Source organism: Geotrypetes seraphini, chromosome 4, assembly GCF_902459505.1.
Source record: "Geotrypetes seraphini chromosome 4, aGeoSer1.1, whole genome shotgun sequence".
NCBI lineage: Eukaryota > Metazoa > Chordata > Amphibia > Gymnophiona > Dermophiidae > Geotrypetes > Geotrypetes seraphini.
The window spans coordinates 243,153,096-243,173,485 of record NC_047087.1 but is presented as its reverse complement, the minus strand read 5'-3'; the positions used below and the strand labels follow the sequence as shown (position 1 = coordinate 243,173,485).

General features: G+C 44.7%; 1 protein-coding gene across 1 annotated transcript in view; it reads left to right on the top strand.

The window, feature by feature from the left end:
- Window positions 1-20,390, top strand: part of REEP3 (receptor accessory protein 3) — a 175,196-nt gene that overhangs the window by 37,934 nt on the left and 116,872 nt on the right. Inside the window, exon 2 of the mRNA XM_033940046.1 lies at window positions 19,572-19,644. Coding sequence (XP_033795937.1) covers window positions 19,572-19,644 — 73 coding nt within the window. The remainder of the gene's footprint in view (window positions 1-19,571; window positions 19,645-20,390) is intronic.

The following is a 20,390-nucleotide window of genomic DNA, read 5'->3' as shown; positions in this document are numbered from 1 at the left end:
AAGCAGAAACCCGAGGTACAACTATACGATGGGAGGGATGTTATTAAATGAGAGTACCCAAGAAAGGGACTTGGGGGTAATGGTGGACATGACAATGAAGCCGACACCATAGTGTGCAGCGGCCGCTAAGAGAGCATATAGAATGCTAGGTATAATCAAGAAGGGTATTACAACCAGAACGAAAGAAGTTATCCTGCCGCTGTATCGGGCGATGGTGCGTCTGCATCTGGAGTACTGCGTCCAATATTGGTTGCAGTACCTTAAGAAGGATATGGCATTACTCGAGAGGGTTCAGAGGAGAGCGACACGTCTGATAAAAGGTATGGAAAACCTTTCATACGCTGAGAGATTGGAGAAGCTGGGTCTCTTTTCCCTGAAAAAGAGGAGACTTAGAGGGGATATGATAGAGACTTACAAGATCATGAAGGGCATAGAGAGAGTGGAGAGGGACAGATTCTTCAAACTTTCAAAAAATAAAAACAAGAGGGCATTCAGAAAAGTTGAAAGGGGACAGATTCAAAATGAATGCTAGGAAGTTTTTCTTTACCCAACGTGTGGTGGACACCTGGAATGTGTTTCCAGAGGACGTAATAGGGCAGAGTACGGTATGGGGGTTTAAGAAAGGATTGGACAATTTCCTGCTGGAAAAGGGGATAGAGGGGTATAGATAGAGGATTACTGCACAGGTCCTGGACCTGTTGGGTTGCCGTGTGAGCGGACTGCTGGGCACGATGGACCTCAGGTCTGACCCAGCGGAGGCATTGCTTATGTTCTTATGACTTTTCCTCTCTCTGTTTGGTCTTAGCTCACGCTCGCTGTCTAACACCAACTCTGGCAGGATACACATTTCACATCTGACATACAGTGGTGCCTCGCATAACGGACGCCTCGCACAGCGAACGCTGCGCACAACGAACTTCAGGTCTTGCTTCCCACAACGAACTTCGTTTCACACAACGAAGTCGCCCGAGCTGCATCCTTAACTGCCCTCTCTCCGCCTGGCTCCCTGTGCAGTGGCGCTACATATTTTAAACCCCCCTGCCGCCGCTGCTGCATATTTTTAAGCCTCTGCCGCCACCGCATATTTTTAAACCTCCCCCCGCCGCCACATATTTTTTTAAAAAAGCCACCACTGCTGCAACTTTAATCTTACCCGCTCACTCGTAACTGGTGGTCTAGCAAATTTCCCAGCCAGAAGCGCAGAGATCAAGAGCAAGCCTTCTTTGCTACTGCCTGGGCCTGCGCTGATCTCTGAATGGCTGCAGTCAGCTCTCGCGGGACTCACAAGAACTAACTGCAGCCAGCTCTCGCGGGACTCACAAGAACTAACTGCAGCCATTCGGAGATCGGCATGGGCCCACACAGGCGTGCAGAGGAATTGCTCCTGATCTCTGCGCTTCTGGCCTGTACGCCACTGGCTGGGAAAGATGGGAGGAATTAAAAAAGGTATCGAGGGGGGATGATTAAAAAGGTACTGGGGAGTACCACAGTCACACATAGCAGGAATAGGGTTAGGGTAGTGCAACTAGGGCAACTGTCCCCCCTGGTCAAAGAGAGCCGTAAGCCTCTGCCTGGACTTTGCAGTCCCCAGTTGTGTCTAACACCAGCTCTAACAAGATAAATTTATCTTTTTTTATGTCATCTTAGCATATTTTATGCTACAGAACGAATTATTTTTTTTAACATGTATTGTTATGGGAAAACGCGTTTCACATAACGAACTTTTCGCATAACAAACTTGCTCCTGGAACCAATTAAGTTCGTTGTGTGAGGCACCACTGTATTGTAATCACAAAATTATTTTTTTTTTCTAAATTCCACTGCCATATCCAACATATGTTTCTTTTCCACTGCCTATATCTCTCTCTGTCTTGTGCCTTGGGTCAAACCTCTCTGTTCTCCTCCATTCAGCATCTTTCCCTTCCATTATGATGTGCAACAATTATTTCTCTCTCCCCATGCACCATCTCTCCATGCCCTCCACCCTATGTCCAAGATTTCTCCCTCTTTCTTCTCCATTCATGTTTTCCTCTCATCTACAATATGCAGGATTTCTCCCTCTCATCCCTTTCTACCTCTTCTCTCCCTTCTTCTTCCCCATCCCAACAATTCTTCTCTCCCCCCAGGTGCAGCATCTTTCCTCCCCTCCCACCTGTTTCCCTGTGTAACAGTTTTCCATCCCTCCCTCCCATCCCTCTGTTCAGCACACCACCGACTTTCCCACCATGAAACCTGGCATACCTCATAGGCCTCCTAAAGCAGCAGCGGCAGTGGACATTCAGCAGCGGCATCACTCTGGATGAGCTACTTGTGGTCTGCTCTGCTAGGGCTTTCCTCTGCCATATCATCAGTGACGTGGTAGAGGGAAGGCCTTGGTGGGGCAGGCCGCGAGAAGCCTGTTCAGAATGATGTTGCTGCTGCTTTAGGAAACATCAGAGGTATGTTGCTGAATCGGTGAGTCCAATTTTCTCATTCAGTGAATCGATTAGAATCAGTTCAAAGTGAATCAAATCGATTCAAATTGGCTTATCGGGCAACACCATTCTATACTTCTGTAGCTACTGTTTCTGTCTCCCTCTGCAGGCCACTGGTCAATTATAAACAAACCACACTGCCAGTTAACCCAACAACATTGAAAACTACAACACCACAGTCAAATAGCTACACCAGACAACCCAAACAACTCCCCACCATAATATAATCACTTATACATTTTCCTGAGCGAAGCTCAGTCTTCCAGGTACTTACCTATAACCTGTGCAAGCATAATTTTTAAAGTCCTATATTTTCTTGTATTTCTGTCTCTGTATAAAAACAAGTGTTTGAAAACTAGTTTGAAGAAAAAGGTTAATTGTCGTCTACTTTTAGTAACTGTTAAGACTGTTGTGGCTGTTTGATGCATTCTCCTTCCCCTACCCTTTTAAATTAATGCTAAAAGTGTTTTCTAGAACTTAATAGAAATATCTTGTAGTCTTTTTAAGGTTAGATTGTGGAGAGAATGGTGCAGTAATTGCCGTTTGCAGCTGGGAAGCTGAAATAGCAGGGCATTTTTTTCCTGCCAGTTCTATGCATGGCTGAGCAGGATTACCCATAAATCTAGTGATGTGGAACATAATAAATTAGATTCAGCTGAAACCAGCTTCCAGATGAAAGGCTGGCTTTGTTCCCATCTGGTATATGAAAGCAGTGCACCACTGTCCTCTACACAGGATATGTGGTATTTCCTTTTCTGGCTGGCCAAAGAAAAAGCATTATATTTACTGAATTACCATTCTGGCTTTCCTTTTAAATAGTTTCTTTGTAGCAGTATATTTTTTAGTATGCATTTTTTAAACTTTTTGTAAATGTACAGAAACTGTATTATAATAATATGCAGAAGTGCAAGTTCTTTCTGAATTTACTTTCAGTACCTTGTACCAAAGATTAGTAACAATATAAAGATTTTATTCTGCCTGACACTTTTTAGTTTTGCCCTTTGTCATATTTATTTTTAAGTAATGAAAAGTAAATTGTTAAAAAATAGAACACCATCAGTTTCTAAGTTTAGAGCGCAGCACTAATAATATTTGAAAATGTAAAACATTTAAGTAGTGAATAATGACAAAATGATGTTTAAAAACAAATAGTAACATGAGAGTAAGTCAATAAAAAATGCTGTACTTAATTTTTCTTTATCTATATACAATATGATTAAGTATGGTTTAAATATAACAATAGTCCTAAATTAACATGCAGCAGAATTACTAAGTCTGTGTTAAAATGAATTTCTGAAACAAGGAGCTTACTATCTTTTTATTGCGATAAAAGGCTAGATGCACTAAAGTCAGTGATCATTGCTAAACCTGTTTTCACAGCTTTAGCGATGATTGCTTTTACCGACCTGATGCACAAAATGGCTCACTGTGTGTTTGTTTCCTCGATTGCCCATTTTCCAATCCGGCCATGCAAAGTATCCAAGCGATTGATGCACTAACATTACTTGGCTATGCAAAAAAATAAAAAACAGGTGTTTTAGCTATCGGAAAAAACTGACTGTCCCATAAAAAAAGAAAAAAAGCCCCTAAACGCTGATGACAGCCCTCCCCAATGACCCCCCCCCTTTGAACCGGCATAGCAACCTCCCCATGGCAGAGAAAATAGCAGGAGGGATGCCTACTTCTTCCTGCCTGGCCAAATACCCCTGCGTCATGCCCCCATGTGGTTTTGGAGCCCCGCACCATTGCCCCCCCACCTCCCCCCCCTGAAAAAAGGCAGGAGGGATGCCCACTCCCTGAACTCCCCGTACCTTTGGTAGATGTTGGGAACTGGAGGGCAGCACGGTCTCTCCAGTTCTGAGGCACAGCACGTAAAAAATGATGGTCCTTCCCTTCCCCGGTGCACTGTGATCTGATGCATAGAGAGGAGCCTAAGGTCCTGATTTGCTTAGACGTCAGACCTTGGGTCCCTCCTTATGCATCACATGGGATACAGAGGGTGGAGCCTAAGGCCCTGATTGGCTCAGATGCATACAGCCCCTCTCAAGGGGGAGGGGCCTTGGGTGTCTGAGCCAATCAATGCCTTAGGCTACTCCCATGCATCACATGGTGCACCAGGGAGGGGAAAGCCCGTCATTTTTCACATGCTGGGTCTCAGGACTGGGGAGTCAGTTCTTCCCTCCAGCTCCCAACATCTACCAAAGGTACAGGGAGGGGGGTTTAGGGGAGCATCTGGTGGCAGGAGGGAGTGGGCATTCCTCCTTCCTTTTTTGTTTAGGAGGAAGTGGGGAGGGGAGGGGATGTTTGGGGGGTCAGTGGCGTGGGGAGTCCAGGATTGGGTGGAGGCATTGCGCGGGGTATTTGGCCAGGCAGGAGGGAGTAGGCATCTCTCCATTTTTGCTCCCGTAGAGGGGTTGCGGTGCTGGTTTGTTTTTTTGGGGGGAGGGTCATTGGGGAGGGCCATCAGCGCAGGGAGCGTTTTTCTTTTTTTTTTTTTAAATGTGGCAGATTGTGCATGTTTAACATGCAACATCTGTGGCATAAAAAAACAAACCAGAAGCAGGACAGCAGTGACAGGAGGCTCCCTCCCCTGTCACTGCTGTTAGGGCTCTGCGCATGTATCAATTGCTCACTGAGCGATTGATCTGTTAGATTTGTGTTCAAATCATTTACTGTACATGCAAACTTGTTAGTGTATTGATTGCTCTTCTGCAATTGGCCAGAGAATTGGTTAACAGCGATCCAGTCGATATTACCAACTGACTTTAGTGCTTCTAGCCCATAGTGTAATGAAAACATTACTTAAAACTTTTTGTGCCCAACTTTACTTCAATTCTTGAAGCTGCCGGCCTCTGCTTGAGAATCGGCAGGCAGAATCTGCAGCGGAGCCAAGCAGCGGAGTGCTCGATTCACTGGATCAGGTGTCACTCTCACCCCTGATGTTGGCTGCACCTCCTTGTCCAGCTGAGACGAGGAGTGTGGAGTCGAGCCCAAGACATGAAGTGGAAACACTGGAGCTTGATTCAGGTGGAGGCTCGTCTGAAGAAGGAGCACTGGCTGGGAAGAGCTTTGAGATGGCTGCAAAGCCAGTGGTAAAGCCTGTTGATCTGATCTTCCAAGTTGCTAAATCGTCCATCTTTATACCCTATTTTCGTCCAACTTTTCGTCCAAGTCAAAAACGCCTAGAACAAGCCCTGTTGGACGTGGGAGGGGTCTGCAAAATGATGGACTGAACACCCAGACATGGCACCTAAATTGTGGGGTACCTTTCAGGGCACTGATGTGAACTTCACAAAAAGGATGCCATGTTTTCATCTCACTATAGCTCCCTTATAGGTCATGGTGAGCCCCCCAAAACACCTCCAGAATCCCCTAGACCCACTTATCTACCACCCCAATAGCCCTTATGGCTGCAGGAGCCACTTATGGCTGCAGGAGCCACTTATATGGCAGTACAAAAGGGTTTTGGGGGTGTATAGGGGAGTGTACATGTTTAAGTATCAATGCAGTGATTACAGGGACGTATGGGCATGGGTCCTCCTCTCCATGGATCCCAAACCCACCCCCAAGATGGCTTAAGCCGCCTCTGTGCTGGACGACTAGGCTTTCCTATGCCAGGCTGCCAGGTGATGAGGGTCTGGAGGCTGAATTTTAAGGGTGTGATTACGATTTTTATGAGGTTGGGGGGTGGCAGTGATCACTGGGGTAGTGTGTGGGGATTTGTATTATGTGTTTGCATTGCTTACCTGGTGACTTTAGGTGGGTTTTTGTGATTTAGACCATGTTTTAAATGGTCTAAGTCACAACGTCCAAGTTTCGTCTATGCTGTGCTGTATAACTTTCAGTTATACATGCTGTATGACTAAGTCTAAGCCGGCCCACGTCCCGTCCAACGCCCGCTCTCGACACTCCTCCTGAAACGTATTTTGACAATGTTTGTCCAAGTGTCGACTTAGGCCGGTTTTTGGACGTTTTTCTCTTTCGATTATGTGCCCCATAGTCTCATGTTCCAAGTGTTGTGAGGTAAATTTGCTGCTGTTGCATTTACAGAATTAAGATGGCACATGGAGAGACAAAAGTTCTTTTAGATAGCTTACAAGATATCTTACAAGTGTTTGTTTTTGGTTTTTCCCTTAGTCTGCTGTTTTGTTAATGTATGAAAACATGTTGCTGAAAATTCAGAATTTCAAGTATGAGAAAAGAACTAACATGTCAAATAAAATTTCAACATAAACATAGCCAGCTGGTGTAAAAGCAAATAATTAACAGTTTTTATAAAAATGGACTGTTGATCAAAGAAAAAAAGTTAATATTCACTGTTAAAAATTTTTAGTGTAGAGGGGGCGTGGCCGTGCAGAGCGCAGGGAAGACGTGTTTCCCCTGAGCTCCGCTGTTCTCCCTCTGCACCGGCCCTTTTGAACGAAATTCTCTACTCGAAACTCCCCCAAAATACTCCACAACAAGCCAGCGATTATATGGACAAATTTGTCCACAAAGGAACCCCGGAGATGGCAACTAGAGGCGGCAGAAAGGAGCGCGAAAAACCGAAGTCGGGAGTGGGGGCCGAAGGCAAAATGGCGGGCGCCCCGGAAACCGCGGATGCCACGTGCGAGGACATGGTCGCACGAATTACGGAGGCGGTGGTTCTGGCACTGGGGACTAGGCTGGATCAGGTCACTGAATCCCTGGCAACACTCTCGGCCTCTGTGACAACCTTTAATAACCGGGTGACTGAGGTGGAGCAACGAGTGAGCACTACTGAAGATTCCCTTACTATGGTGCAGGAAGAACTGCGCCAGCTCAAATGCACAGTCCAGAGCACATCAGACAAGTTGGAAGACCTGGAGAATCGCTCCAGGCGAAATAACTTACGTCTGGTAGGCATCCCAGAGACTGTGCTGGACTCTGACCTACATGCGGTGCTAGAGAAATGGCTAGCGGAGGAGCTGCTTCTATCCTCTACCTTCGGCCCGCTCAGGATTGAGAGGGCTCACAGACTGGGCAGAAAGCAGGAGGGGTCACCTAAACCCAGAATAGTGATCATACGCATTCTGAATTTCGCTCTTAAGGATTTACTGTTGAAGAACTTTAGACAACGGAAAGAACTCTTATTCCAGAACCATAGGATTCTGCTGTTTCAGGATTATTCGGCGCAGGTGGCAGCCCTGCGGAGAGGCTATTCACCCGTCTGCAAAATCTTGGTGGAAAAACAGTTGAGGTTTACTCTGCAATTTCCTGCCAAACTTCGGGTTCTTTACAATGGACAACCTGTAGTGTTTGACACGAGTGCGGCGGCCCGCACGCAGCTGAATGCCTGGTTTCCTGATTTGGCAGCTCGCACCTGAAGGGGCGCTCTGGTTCCTGGCGTCCATTGCCTGGCGGCCCTAGGGCTGCTGAAGAACGGGTGAGCCCCTTTCCAGGGCTTTCAGTGGGACTTCCTTGATGTATGCTGTTTCTCTGGATCTAGGGCCTGTGAGACTATGTTCTTATGCTATGTGCTGGCTTATCGGCACTCACTGGATGGGTTTTTCCTAAGGGGTTCAAGGGCTGAACCCAGTGGGGGTACATGGGTTTGTTACACTTGGCTGGGTTGGGGTACAGACACACTTATAAGTTTAATTTCTGGTTTACTATGTTGTGCTTTTCAGCTGTGATTTCCTGGGGCACTGTTTCTCATGGGTCGGGGGAGGGGGACTGGGCCTCTGCAAGTCCCCATGTTGGAGTGGTGGTATCTGGCGGGGTGGGGTCGGGTGGGGATGGGGTTTGAGGGTTCCGGGAGGGGAGGGAAGGGGGGGGATGTGTGTGGTGCTGACGTGGACATGGATGAAAGAGGATTGGATGGCTGGTTGCTGGGGGGGGGGCTGGGACTCCTGGCAACGGTTTCTTTTTCATGTGTATTGAAAGTGGACAGGAACTTTGTGTGGGATGTCCCCTAAGAGAGGAGTGCGCTGTGTGACGTGGAATGTCTCGGGTATTAATTCCCCTATTAAGAGGACTAAGATTTTACAACATTTAGCAAGACACCAGGCAGACATTGTGGGGTTACAAGAGACTAAACTTAGCGAAGAGGAACATGGTAAATTGAAAAGGTCGTGGGTAGGCCAGTGCTATTCAGCCTCTTCCCCTAAGGCAAAGGCCGGGGTGGCCTTGCTGATCCATAAAGCGATACCCTTTGAACATTCCCGAATTATTTCGGATCCAGAGGGTCACTATGTGATAGTTCAGGGCACGCTATCCCATAGACCGGTGCTTTTGATATCAGTGTATGCTCCCAATAGTGCCCAACGAGCCTTTTACAAGAAACTTTTGGGGATTCTGATGTCCATCTCTCAGACGCCGGAGGTCCCTATGATATTCTTGGGGGACTTTAATTCTGTTTTGGATCCCGTATTGGATTCTGTCAGGGGAGACCTCCGGCCGTCGGGTAGATCTGACAATGGGCTATTGGCGTGGATGGATGCACTGAATTTGGTGGATGTTTGGAGAACTTTGCACCCTGATGAAAAGGACTACACACATTCTTCTAGAGCGCATGATTCTTCATCTAGAATTGATTTTATCTTCCTATCTCGCTCTTTCTTTTCAGAAGTATATACCTCAGAAATAGGTGCGCTGGTCATTTCTGACCACACTCCGGTGTGGATGGATGTGAACCTGACAGGGGGCCAACAGGGTGGAGGGGGTAAATGGAGATTTCCAGTAGCATTGTACTCAGACCCTGAATTTAAAACTTTCCTTGAACAACAGTGGCGCGATTATGCAGAATTCAATGGGGAGCATATTGGGGATGGATGTCTTTTCTGGGAAACAGCTAAGGCGGTGCTTAGGGGTGCGGTGCTAGCTTACTGTGCTCGTAAAAAGAAGATGCTGGCGGCCAGGATTCTGGCCCTTGAGCGCAAGGTTAGGGAGCGCAGGCTTTTAGCCCTGCGGTCCCCTACGGGATCCCATAAACGGGAATTTCAAATGGCGCAGTCGGCGCTCCATGCCCTCTTACATGAACGTGCCCAAAAGACCCTCTTTTACTATAAGTATAGGTTACATCGCTTTGGCAACAAGCCGGGTAGAATGCTGGCTCAGTTGACTAGGGCGCGGAGGGGATCCTCCTCCATTACCTCTCTCAGAGATGCAGGGGGGCGACTAGTGACAGCACAATCCCACTTAGAACGGCTTTTCGTTACATTTTATAGCACCCTTTACTCGGCGGAGGTGGTGGATAGGGATGTTCCGATTCAAGACTACTTAGATTCTCTCCCTCTGCCGAGCCTTTCAGAGGAGGATAGAGACAGATTGGCCACCACAATTACCCGGGAGGAGGTATTGGGGGTACTAAAGACTCTCCCTCTCTGTAAGTCCCCAGGCCCGGACGGCTATAGTGGGGAGTTTTATAGGATACTGCAAGGCTACGTGGCGGACCCGCTGAGAAACTATTTTCAACAGTCAGTGGACGGGGGACAGTTCCCGGTGGGGTCCAATCGGGCGTTGATAACAGTTCTACCTAAACCTGGCAAGGACCCGCTTCTGGTGGAGTCTTACCGCCCCATTTCACTTATCAACGTTGACTTAAAAATTTTGGCCCGAATATTGGCTAATAGACTGGCCCCTTTGGTTCCCTCATTGGTAGGGGTGGAACAGGCGGGTTTTGTGAAGGGGAGACAGGCGGGTCATAATGTCCGTAAGCTCTTGATTGCATTGGCCCATTGCGCTTCCCAGAAACAACGAGCTTTAGCCATTAGTTTTGACTCCGAAAAGGCCTTTGATCGGGTGGAGTGGGCCTTTCTGTTCCCATTGTTGCACCGATATGGGATTGGGGGGTTTTTTATGGGAGCTTTACAAGCACTGTATTCCAATCCGGAAGCTGCGGTGCTGGTTAATGGGCAACCATCTTCGGTTTTTTCCCTACGGCGAGGCACTAGGCAGGGCTGCCCTTTGTCCCCCTTACTATACATCTTATTTCTAGAACCTCTATTATTGGGTATCCGCACCCATCCTTCGATTGTGGGTGTGGAGACGAGGGGCTCATCCTTGAGATGCATGGCCTTCGCGGATGATATCATGGTCCTCCTCACTGATCCGGTTGCACATCTTTCTCCTTTGTTGGAGCTGTTTGATACGTTTGGAGCTTTATCGGGTCTGAAGCTTAATGTATCTAAATCTGAGGCTTTACCTATCCATCTAAATATCGCGCATAATTGGTCAGATTTCCCCATGAGGGAGGCCTCCCTACAGGTGAAATATCTGGGAGTCTTCATTCCTGCGTCTTTATCACGCCTCTATGAGATAAATGTTCGACCCATGATTCGGCGGTCTATTGAAAGCCTCCGCCTATGGGGAGCTTTGCCGGTCTCCCTGGCAGGTCGGATTTTTTTATATAACATGATGATAGTGCCGTGCTGGCTGTACCTGCTACAGACTTTGCCAATTTGGTTGCGCCGGGCGGATCTAGACGAGTTGTATGGTGCCCTGCGGATATTTTTGTGGAGGGGGCGGCGGCCCCGATTGCCCATGAGTGTATTGATGCTACCGGAGGCGCAGGGAGGGTTTGGCCTTTTGGACTTAAGAGCTTACAACCTAGCGTGTGGTATGAGACTTGTCCGAGATTGGTGTTTAGAGAGCTCCTCCTTCCTGACTTTTTCAGTTGAACGGGACTTTTTGTATCCGATCTCCGGGCTGTTCTTGCTACATGCCACATCGGCCCAGCTGGACCCATTACAACGGGGACACGTGGTATGGGCCTATATGAGACTCATCTGGAAATTACTTTGTAAACGTCTGAGTGTACCTTATGATGCCTCTCCACTGTTACCAATTACGGGGAACCCCCTGTTTAGCCCGGGTAGTGACAATCGGGTCTTTCGACTTTGGCATTCGCGGGGAATTCGCAGAGTGGGGGATGTTCTTGACGACCATGGAGTTATTATATCCGCTGAGGGACTGGCGTCCTTATATGGGTTGGACCGAGTAGATACGTTTAGCTATGGGCAGCTTCGTCACTATATTGCTGGGCTTAAGGGGGCAGACCGAAGTGCTGTGGCGGCGAAGAGGCTGGGTCACAGCCTGGCATTGGGGGAGGATTCTGCTCCGCGCCTCCGTTTTTATGTTATTGAGCTGGGACTGTTCTTGTTATCGGAGAGGGCTGACTTCCTGGCTAGGGCATGGAGTGCTGACCTGAGCTGCATTATTACACCCACTATGCTTTCCCATTGTTTTGGTTTCCTCCGCTCCCTTTCTTGCAATATGATACACAGAGAACAGGAATATAAATTCTTTCAGCGAATGTACATCTCTCCTCGGAGAGCCTGCAGAGCTGGCTTTGCGGAGCATGAGCGCTGTCCCAAATGCTCAATGACTCCTGCTACCCTGGGACATATGTTTTGGGGATGTCCTCTCATACAGGTTTTTTGGAAGCGAGTGTGGGTTTTCTTGTCTTCCATCTCCCCCACGCTCCCAACGTGTACCCCGGAGGTGGCGCTGTTCTATGATGGAGCGGCTCTCTCCAATTGCTCTGGGGGACAAAAATTGTTGGTGTTTAAGGCTTTACTCCTGGCCAAGAGGACCATCCTAATATTTTGGCGGGCCTCTTCTATCCCATCTTTTCCCCAATGGCAGGGGTCCCTATTCGAATTGGCGCTGGTAGAGCGTAGGATGACGGGGTCCCATGATGAGGGCAGATGGGCCAAATTTCAGGATGTGTGGGAGGGGTACTGGATGTCCCTCCCTCATAGGGAACGAAGTATATTATTGAATAACTAATTGATGGGACAGTGAGGTCTGGATGGGGGTCCGTGAGCTCTGTCCTTCACGGTGTATGTGCTGGGACGTTTGTCCTGATCTCTTCACTCTGGGAGTTCATTACCGAGGGATTTCTTCTTCTTGTTTTCTTTCGCACTCTCTTTCTTATTCATTTTCTTATTCTCTTTCTTTTTCTACTTCATTTGGTATATCCTTATACTGAGTGTTATGCACCACACGGGTCTGGGTTTGGGTTGGGGTTAGGGGGTTTTGGGGGGGGGGCTGGGGGGTGAAGGAGTTAACGGGAGGTCCACATGGTGGGTGGTTTAGGGTTAATAGTAAAATGTTGTATTGGGCTGTTTTGATGGTATGTATACCTGTATTGGCGGTGCTTCTCTGGTTTAGTTTATGTGTTGGTGTTGCTGCTATATACAAGCTTGATGTTGTAATGTTTGATCTTCTTTATGCCCAATAAATAAATATTATATGAAAAAAAAAAAAAAAAAAAAAATTTTTAGTGTCTGTTAATTTTCTGAGGCAAATTTTGCTTTGTAAAAAATTAAGGGATGAAAAAAATTCTCAATACTGAAAGTGAGGAATATTTACTGCTTACTCTGAAATGGTGGGTGGGATAAGTCTTTGACTTCCAGCTCAAAGAAAAAAGGCAGGTTTTATTATCTTGATGGTGAAACACTTACTATGATATACTGTATTTTTTGCTACATAAGATGCACTTTTTTCCCCCCCAAAAGTGGGTGGAAATAAGGGTGTGTCTTATGGAATGAATACTACAACTCCCCCTCCCCCATACCTTTTTGTACTCTCGACGCTTCCCTCGCTGGACGACTACATCAGCGATCTTTTTGTACTCCTGGTGCTTTCCCCGCTGGTTGGCTGCAGCAGCGAGATGTAGAGCGGCAAACAAGGCAGGTGGGAGCTTTTCACGTGCGTTCCTGGTCCTGCACCACTGCATGAAGGGCTGTCACACCAATATGCTCAGTTGTTACACACATAAGGCTCAGTTGTTAGAAGCTCAATATTTCCTAAACGCCCTCTTAAATCGGCAGGCTCAGAAATCCATGGAACATTATAAATTTCACCTTTTTCATTTTGCTAATAAAGGCAGTAAACTAATGGCTTAATTGGTGAAGAAACAGGGGGGCATTACCCGTATTGCCACAGTGCTGGATGAGAGGAATAGCTTTGTGAACTCAGATACTGACATTAGTAAGGTTCTTAGTTCCTTCTATGAAAAACTATATTCGCGACCATGTTCCCCTTTGTTGGCAGGTGAGATGTATCTTTCGAATCGGGCTCTTCCAGCTCTTTCAGCTTCCTCCAGAGCAAAATTGGATGCCCCCTTTTCAGCTGAGGAGATTGAATGGGCTATTCAAACTAGTGCCTTGGGGAAGTTTTCAGGCCCTGATGGGTTGCGTTGTGAATTTTATAAGATCTTGCATGCCAATATAGCCCCGTTTTTGGCTGCTGTGTTTAATGAAGCTATGGAGGCTGGGCGACTCCCTAGACACTTAAATGTAGCACAAATTATCCCAGGACAAGCAGACAGCATATTCTCACATGTGGGTGATGTCATCCATGGAGCTCCGGTACGGACAGCTGTACAAGTGTGCCTACACTGCAAGAACTTAAGAAAATTCATGACTGATCGCACCGCGCATGCGCGAGTGCCTTCCCGCCCAATGCAGGCGCACATCCCCTCAGTTTTATGTTTTCTGCAGAGCTAAGAAGTTGTCTTTTCAAATGGTGTTCGTTTTTGCCTTGCCTTCCCGGTCACACGTATTTTAATTAATTAAATTGTATTTTATTATACATTTCTCTTGGTTTCTTTTTTTCTTCTAAAAAAAATGATAAGTTTTTCCCTCACAGGCTCTTTATTGGCGGGGCTTTTTCACATCGCCTGAGCCTCAGATTAAATTTTTACTGTGACGGTTCCCTCATTGATATCTTGCCTGTCTTCGGAATCTTCACTCATCTTTATTTGAAGACGTCACGGTGGACTGTGTCGCAAGTCATTATGGCATCGAGCCCATTCATGCCGACTTTTAAGCAACCACCTTGACGACTCGCCTATTTTTTGGCAAGGGTTGCATCTTATCCATAGCTCCCTCGTTAGGCGAGTTGAAACACTAACGGTACTGGCAGAGAAGCCTAAAAAGTATTGGTGTCTTATAAGTGCCACCAGTATTTCAGTTGGTATCGCAGGTCATTAAGTCAGAGTCCATTCGTGCCGACTAAGCGATCATTCCCGACTGCAGGCACCTAGGGTACTGGAAAACTGATGGTACCGGAAGCTAGTGGTACTGGAAGCAATGGTACCGGCAAAATAGATGGTACCGATCGTACTGGACACCAATGGTACTGGAAGCCATGGTGCCAAGTGTACCGGCAACAATAGATGGTATTGATTGTACTGAAAGCCATGTGGTACCGATGGTGCTGAAGGCACCACCAAAAATAGCTGGTACTGGCTTATTGGCCAATGGTACCGGTAAAATTTTCTCTTCAAGAGCAAATCTATTTTTCCTGATGGATGAACATCAGTACTGACCATGTCTAGTCATACGCCTATCTGGTACCACTGATGTTTTATCGATGCACCATCATAGTCTCCCGGTACCAGTTTTACTGACTTTCCAGTTGTGCATCGCAGCATCATTCCTCCTGACACCCTTTCAGTTTGTCATACATATCTTGGTGCAACTTTGGATGGATGTTTCCCTTTTTGTTATTGAGTTGACCTATGATTCCATATGTACTTTTATTATTCGTTCCAGCATGGATTCTCTCCAGCTTGGCAGTTTTTGTTTCTGCTGTTGTTCTGCTGAATTTTATAGTCTTTGACTTTATTCCAGACTTCACTTAATTGGTCTTGTTTCAGAACTTATTCATTCACAGACCTTCCTTTATTCCTTCTCATCAATTGGACTTTTATATCAAGGTATTTCCATACTGGTGAAGGAGAGCGACATATTATGGAAGACTTTGATCACCAACTCTGCTGCTATTGCTACACGGCAGGGTCAACTGGGTGTTTTTCTTCAATCATGCCTTTCACTATACCACCAATGTTAGCCTGAGTTTTCCAATAGGTGTTTCACTACCTTAAAATTTTTTCTCCTACATCCTTTCTCCTGTTTTTCACATGCCGGAGGTTTGAGAATAGCTGTAGGAGAAGTGAAGGCCACTACATCCTTTTTGGGATATTTTTTTCCCCCTATTCTTTCAGTTGGACAATAGGGACTTACCTCCCCTTTTTTTCATCCATAGGCGACTGCTTATACTCTCTTGATCTCAGGGAATTTAACTTTCTCTTCTGGACCCTGCATACAGGTCATTCTATTTGCGAGATATCCTTACCATTGCCCTTATGACTCGGCTTTGCCTTCCCTCTTCAGGGTATCAACAGCCTCATTGTCTTAACTAAGGGGTTTTTTGACCACTCTTGGTTTTATGGGTTCTCACCAACTTTCTTCTCAAAGAGAGGTTCTGAATGTTATCCCTGGCAATTTTCTATCCTCCTTGGATTGCACTGATTGCCTATATTCTCTACTTTTCACTTACATTTCATCTAGATTCCTAAAAGTTTCTCAACAGAAGCTCCTGTGGTTCAGTGGTTAAAGGCACTGCTTCAATCTTCCACAGGTCATGGGTTCAGATCCATAGTATGATCAGCTACCCCAGCACATATTCCTATTTCTTTACCAACTTGGTTTCCTCTTTCAGAGCCTTAATCAAGTACCAGATTTGATGGCAGCAACCTAGAGGTCGCAGGGCCTTTTAGTCTTTATCTGATCACTGGCTCATTCAGGATCTTCTGTCTCAGGGTGCGCTCTTAGCAACACAACAGACTGCTATTCCTTTAGCTTTTCACACTTGGAATTAGTTTTTTCCCAAATCTCAACTTCAACCATCTCAGAAGCTCCACTTCATCGGAGCCCTACCAGATTCTATTCAACTTAGGATGCTACTTAGTCAACAATATCAGAATACCCTATTTCAACTTGGCCATCTTCTTGCCCAACTTCTCTACTCTCACAAGGTTCATGATGGTTCTTCTAGAGTACATATCCTCCACAGTCCATGTGACTCCCTTTGCAAGGCTTTGTAGCATGATATGAAAATATAATTCTGCTTGGAGTTAAAATATGTAGCATGATATATTTAGTTTTGTTGGAGGTAAATTATTTGTTTGCTTGAAATTATGGACTTAAACTGAAAATGATTTCTAACTGGGATTCTGAAAAGTTTTGAGGCCAGCACTGCTTCACCCAGGTGTTGTGTTAAATGCACCTATTACAAAAGAAAGGATTGAGCCATTGACCTTCAGAAAGTGTTAAGTACACCTTTTCAGATAAGACAAAGACATGGCTAGGGTGGATACCAGAGCTAAACAGAACTTTAACAGGATGTAGGCCAGCATCTCTTCACACCAAATTCATCTCTGGACTACCCCAGTCTGCACGAACAATAGAAGCTCATCACACCATTTTAAGCCACTCAAAGAAATTTAATTATGACTTCATCTGCCTAGAAACAGAGGGAATTGAAAGACTTCTCCATGATTGGATGTGAAGCCAGCCTCAGGAACTGTTCTCCAGCCTTAGAGTTGGGACAATTGCTATGCATCATGGGTTCAGCTTTCAAGCCAGCCACATCTATAAAGCCATACACATGCTCTATCTTCTTTCTCTTTTCTTTCCTTGGATCACAGAGCTGGACCATGCTGCGCTCTCTCTCTCCAGGCCATATGCTTAGATCGGGATGGTGCAGATAAGTTTATAAAGGGGGGACTTTTCTTGAAGCAGCCTAATGGCGAAACATGTCGATGTGACAGGTCCCTTTCCCAACACGATAGAAAAAAAACAAGCATTGAAAACATTTAAGATAAGTTTTTAATAACATAAATTAAGTTATTGATATTAATGTTTACTACTTTAAAAGATAAAAAAATATAAAAACATATAAAACACAGAAAATAGATTAATAGAGAGGGGCTAATGAAGAAGCCATAGCCATTAAGAAATATTTGGCAGTCATGAAAAATGTGTGGTGACCAAATGGCATGTCTGAAGCCCTGATAAACTATCTAAAAGACTAAGAAAAGAAAGATATTGGACATTGATGTTGGTATGTTATTATAGATCTCCACTAGGCCAGGCGGTCTTCTAAGGACTTTTCAACCAGCATTTGTGAGTAAATTTAATCATTTGACCTAAGCAAAATATTGTCTTGTGTGATACTATTTATCCTTGCTTAACGGTCCTATGTGCTCTATCTGCTTGATTTTAATGTTTTTATCATTAATTCTGCTCTAAAAGAAATAAATTTTCAGTTTGCTTATAAAAATGTTCTGAGTCTTAGTTCTTGAATAAATATTTACATATATTATACTTAATATATATATTACAGCTAAGTTTTAATCAAGTGAGCTATAGTCTTTCCCATATTAATATTTCTTTATAAATTATATTCCTCTCTTTGAGGGTGTGTATAGTTTATTGGTGGAGTTCTATCCATTTAATAATAATTTTATAACTGCATCTACAGATCCCTCAATGGGCCCTGCCTTCACAGTGCTCATAGATGATAAACACTTTCTCACAACATATTCCAGTCATCTCATCTCTTTGACAATCACTATAATACTGGATGCAATCTTCCCATCTTTTTAGGGGGTTGCTCTTTCAAACGCTTCTTCGGACAGTCCTGACCACAGATTCATCAAGCTATTCTTGCTGAGCTCATCGGCATGGGCTACGCATTCAAAGTCTCTAGTCCCTCATACATCGACGCCGTCATTACACCTGTTGGAACTCAGAGGGATTTTCAATGCTCTCAAAGCTTTCAGCATTTCTTCAAGATCAAGTTCTCCTAGTCCGTGTGGACACTCAAGTAGAAATGTGCTATGTAAACTAGCCAGGTGGAGCAGGGCTTCAAGAACCTCGAAAGATTTGGAATTGGGCACTTCCTCACAACATCTTTCTCAAGGCTGTTTACATTCAAGGGGAGCATAATTTTCCTGGTGAACAAGCTCAGATGCATTTTTTCCAACCTCACGAATGGACTCTGAGCTCAGCAGTTCTCCGAGCTCAGCAGTTCTCCATTCCATCATCTCTCTATGGGAGACTCCACAAGTAGATCTCTTTGCATCTCCCCACGATTATCAGCTTTTCTGTTTTGCTTCAGGTTGTATTTGCCTCATCACCTAGAAGCAGATGCTTTTCTTCTGAATTGGATGAACAAGTTTCTTTGTGTTTCCACCCATTTCTCTTGTCAAGAAGCTTGTTCAGCTCAAGCAGGAGTCTGTCACCATGATTCTGATAATACGTGCAAAATGGCTAAGAACAAAACCCTGATACTCATAGTTTCACTCTTAGCCATTTGCTCGTACTCTCAAAGTGTCCTTACAGTTTGAATTGTTTGCCCCAGTGTCCCTTGAGGAAGGTATTTTCACACATCGAAACTAGGATCCTTGTTGGGACTATATTTATGAATCCATAAAAGATCTTGCTGTTGATTGACAGGACATTTCCCTTGCCTTTTTTGCTGTACAATTGGTGTTTTGAGGCAAGACTTTCTTCTTTTGCCTGTTTGCTCCAGTATATAGGTGTGTCATTCTGTACCCCCACCCTGTCATTCCTGCGCTTGTCTACTGTTTCATTCTGATTGTTCTTCTCCAATTGCGTATCTTGAATGTCAGCCAGCCCTCTGGGCCATGAAGAATTGTATATACTATATTTATAACGTCTACAGGAGTACTACTTGAGCTCCTTTGATACTTCTGTTGATTTGATTATTCCTTCATTATTTGTTGAGCAGAACTGTTATTTGTTGGAAAGTTTTCCTACTTCTCCTAAGGAGGAGCTTTTCTTCCTGTTTGTGAACTAACTGTAGGTGGCAGTAGAGCTCCCACTGAAAGAGGATGGCCACAGAAAAAATCTGGAGTGGATTACTTCTGCAAAGCTCATTGCAATGGGGAAATTACCTATTTGTACAGAATGACACACTTATCTTCTGAAAAAGATATCAAAGTAAGGACATAGTCTCTTTTTACTTGCTACATTCCACTATAAGATGTTTTCCCCTCTCCTCTGGTATAGGCAAGACCTGTACTCCGACTATATAAATGTGGTAAAAATGTGCATTCTTGCTCCTGATTCCTATTGCCACACACTTAAGACACTTTCATATACTGCAAGTATGTGGTTCTTCTATGTACAGAATTGTTGACAAGATCAGAATTTGTGAAGGATTTTAAATCGGCAAGATGTTTGAAATGTTCTGTTTTGTTTGTTTTTTAAACTTTGTGATGGCTGATTTTTTTAAATTTGGTTTTCTTTCTGATAGGCTGCTATTTGGGATGCTGTATCCAGCTTATTATTCATATAAAGCAGTGAAGACGAAAAATGTGAAGGAATATGTAAGTATTGTATTGCACTAAATTTACAATAGTTTTATTTTTTCCCCTTATGGCTGAGCTGTTGAATAGAAACTCCACTAACCAGAAATTAAACCTTTCTTTTCCTCTTGACTGAGCAAGCTAGTTGTGTTGAATGATTTATATCAACAAAAATGAAGACAATTAACTCCACCAAAAAAGGTAAAAAAAATAGCAAACTACAAAAATGTGGAGCAAGTATAAACTGTTAATAAAAATGTAAAAATCTCATTGTCTTATTCAAACTATATTCTCATTTTAAATAAATTTGACTGAACAAGATTTCTGTTAGTCATAAATATATTAGAAAGTGGTGGGACCTCATATATACAAAGTCTGTTCGAAACGTTCCAGGACTGATTTTTATAAAAACTATTAAACAATCTTGCAACTTATTCCATTGAGTCCCCTTCAAAGTATTCCCCTTTCCTACATATACATTTTCCCCAATGTCGGTTCTACTTCTGGAAACAGTCCTTAAATGCATCTTCAGGAATCGCCAAAAGTTGCTGCGTCGAATTTTACTTTGTCTTAAATGGTGTTGAGTTGCTTTCCTTTCAGCATGGATTTACGTTTAGGAAATAAGAAGTCAGCAGGGGTCAAAGTCAGGAGAATAAGGTGGATGGGGGAAGAACTGTCATTGCATTTTTTGCTGCTGTTCTTCTGGTCATCGGTTATCAACTGTGGAACAAACTTTGCCATAAAGTGAGACATCCACAACATCTCTG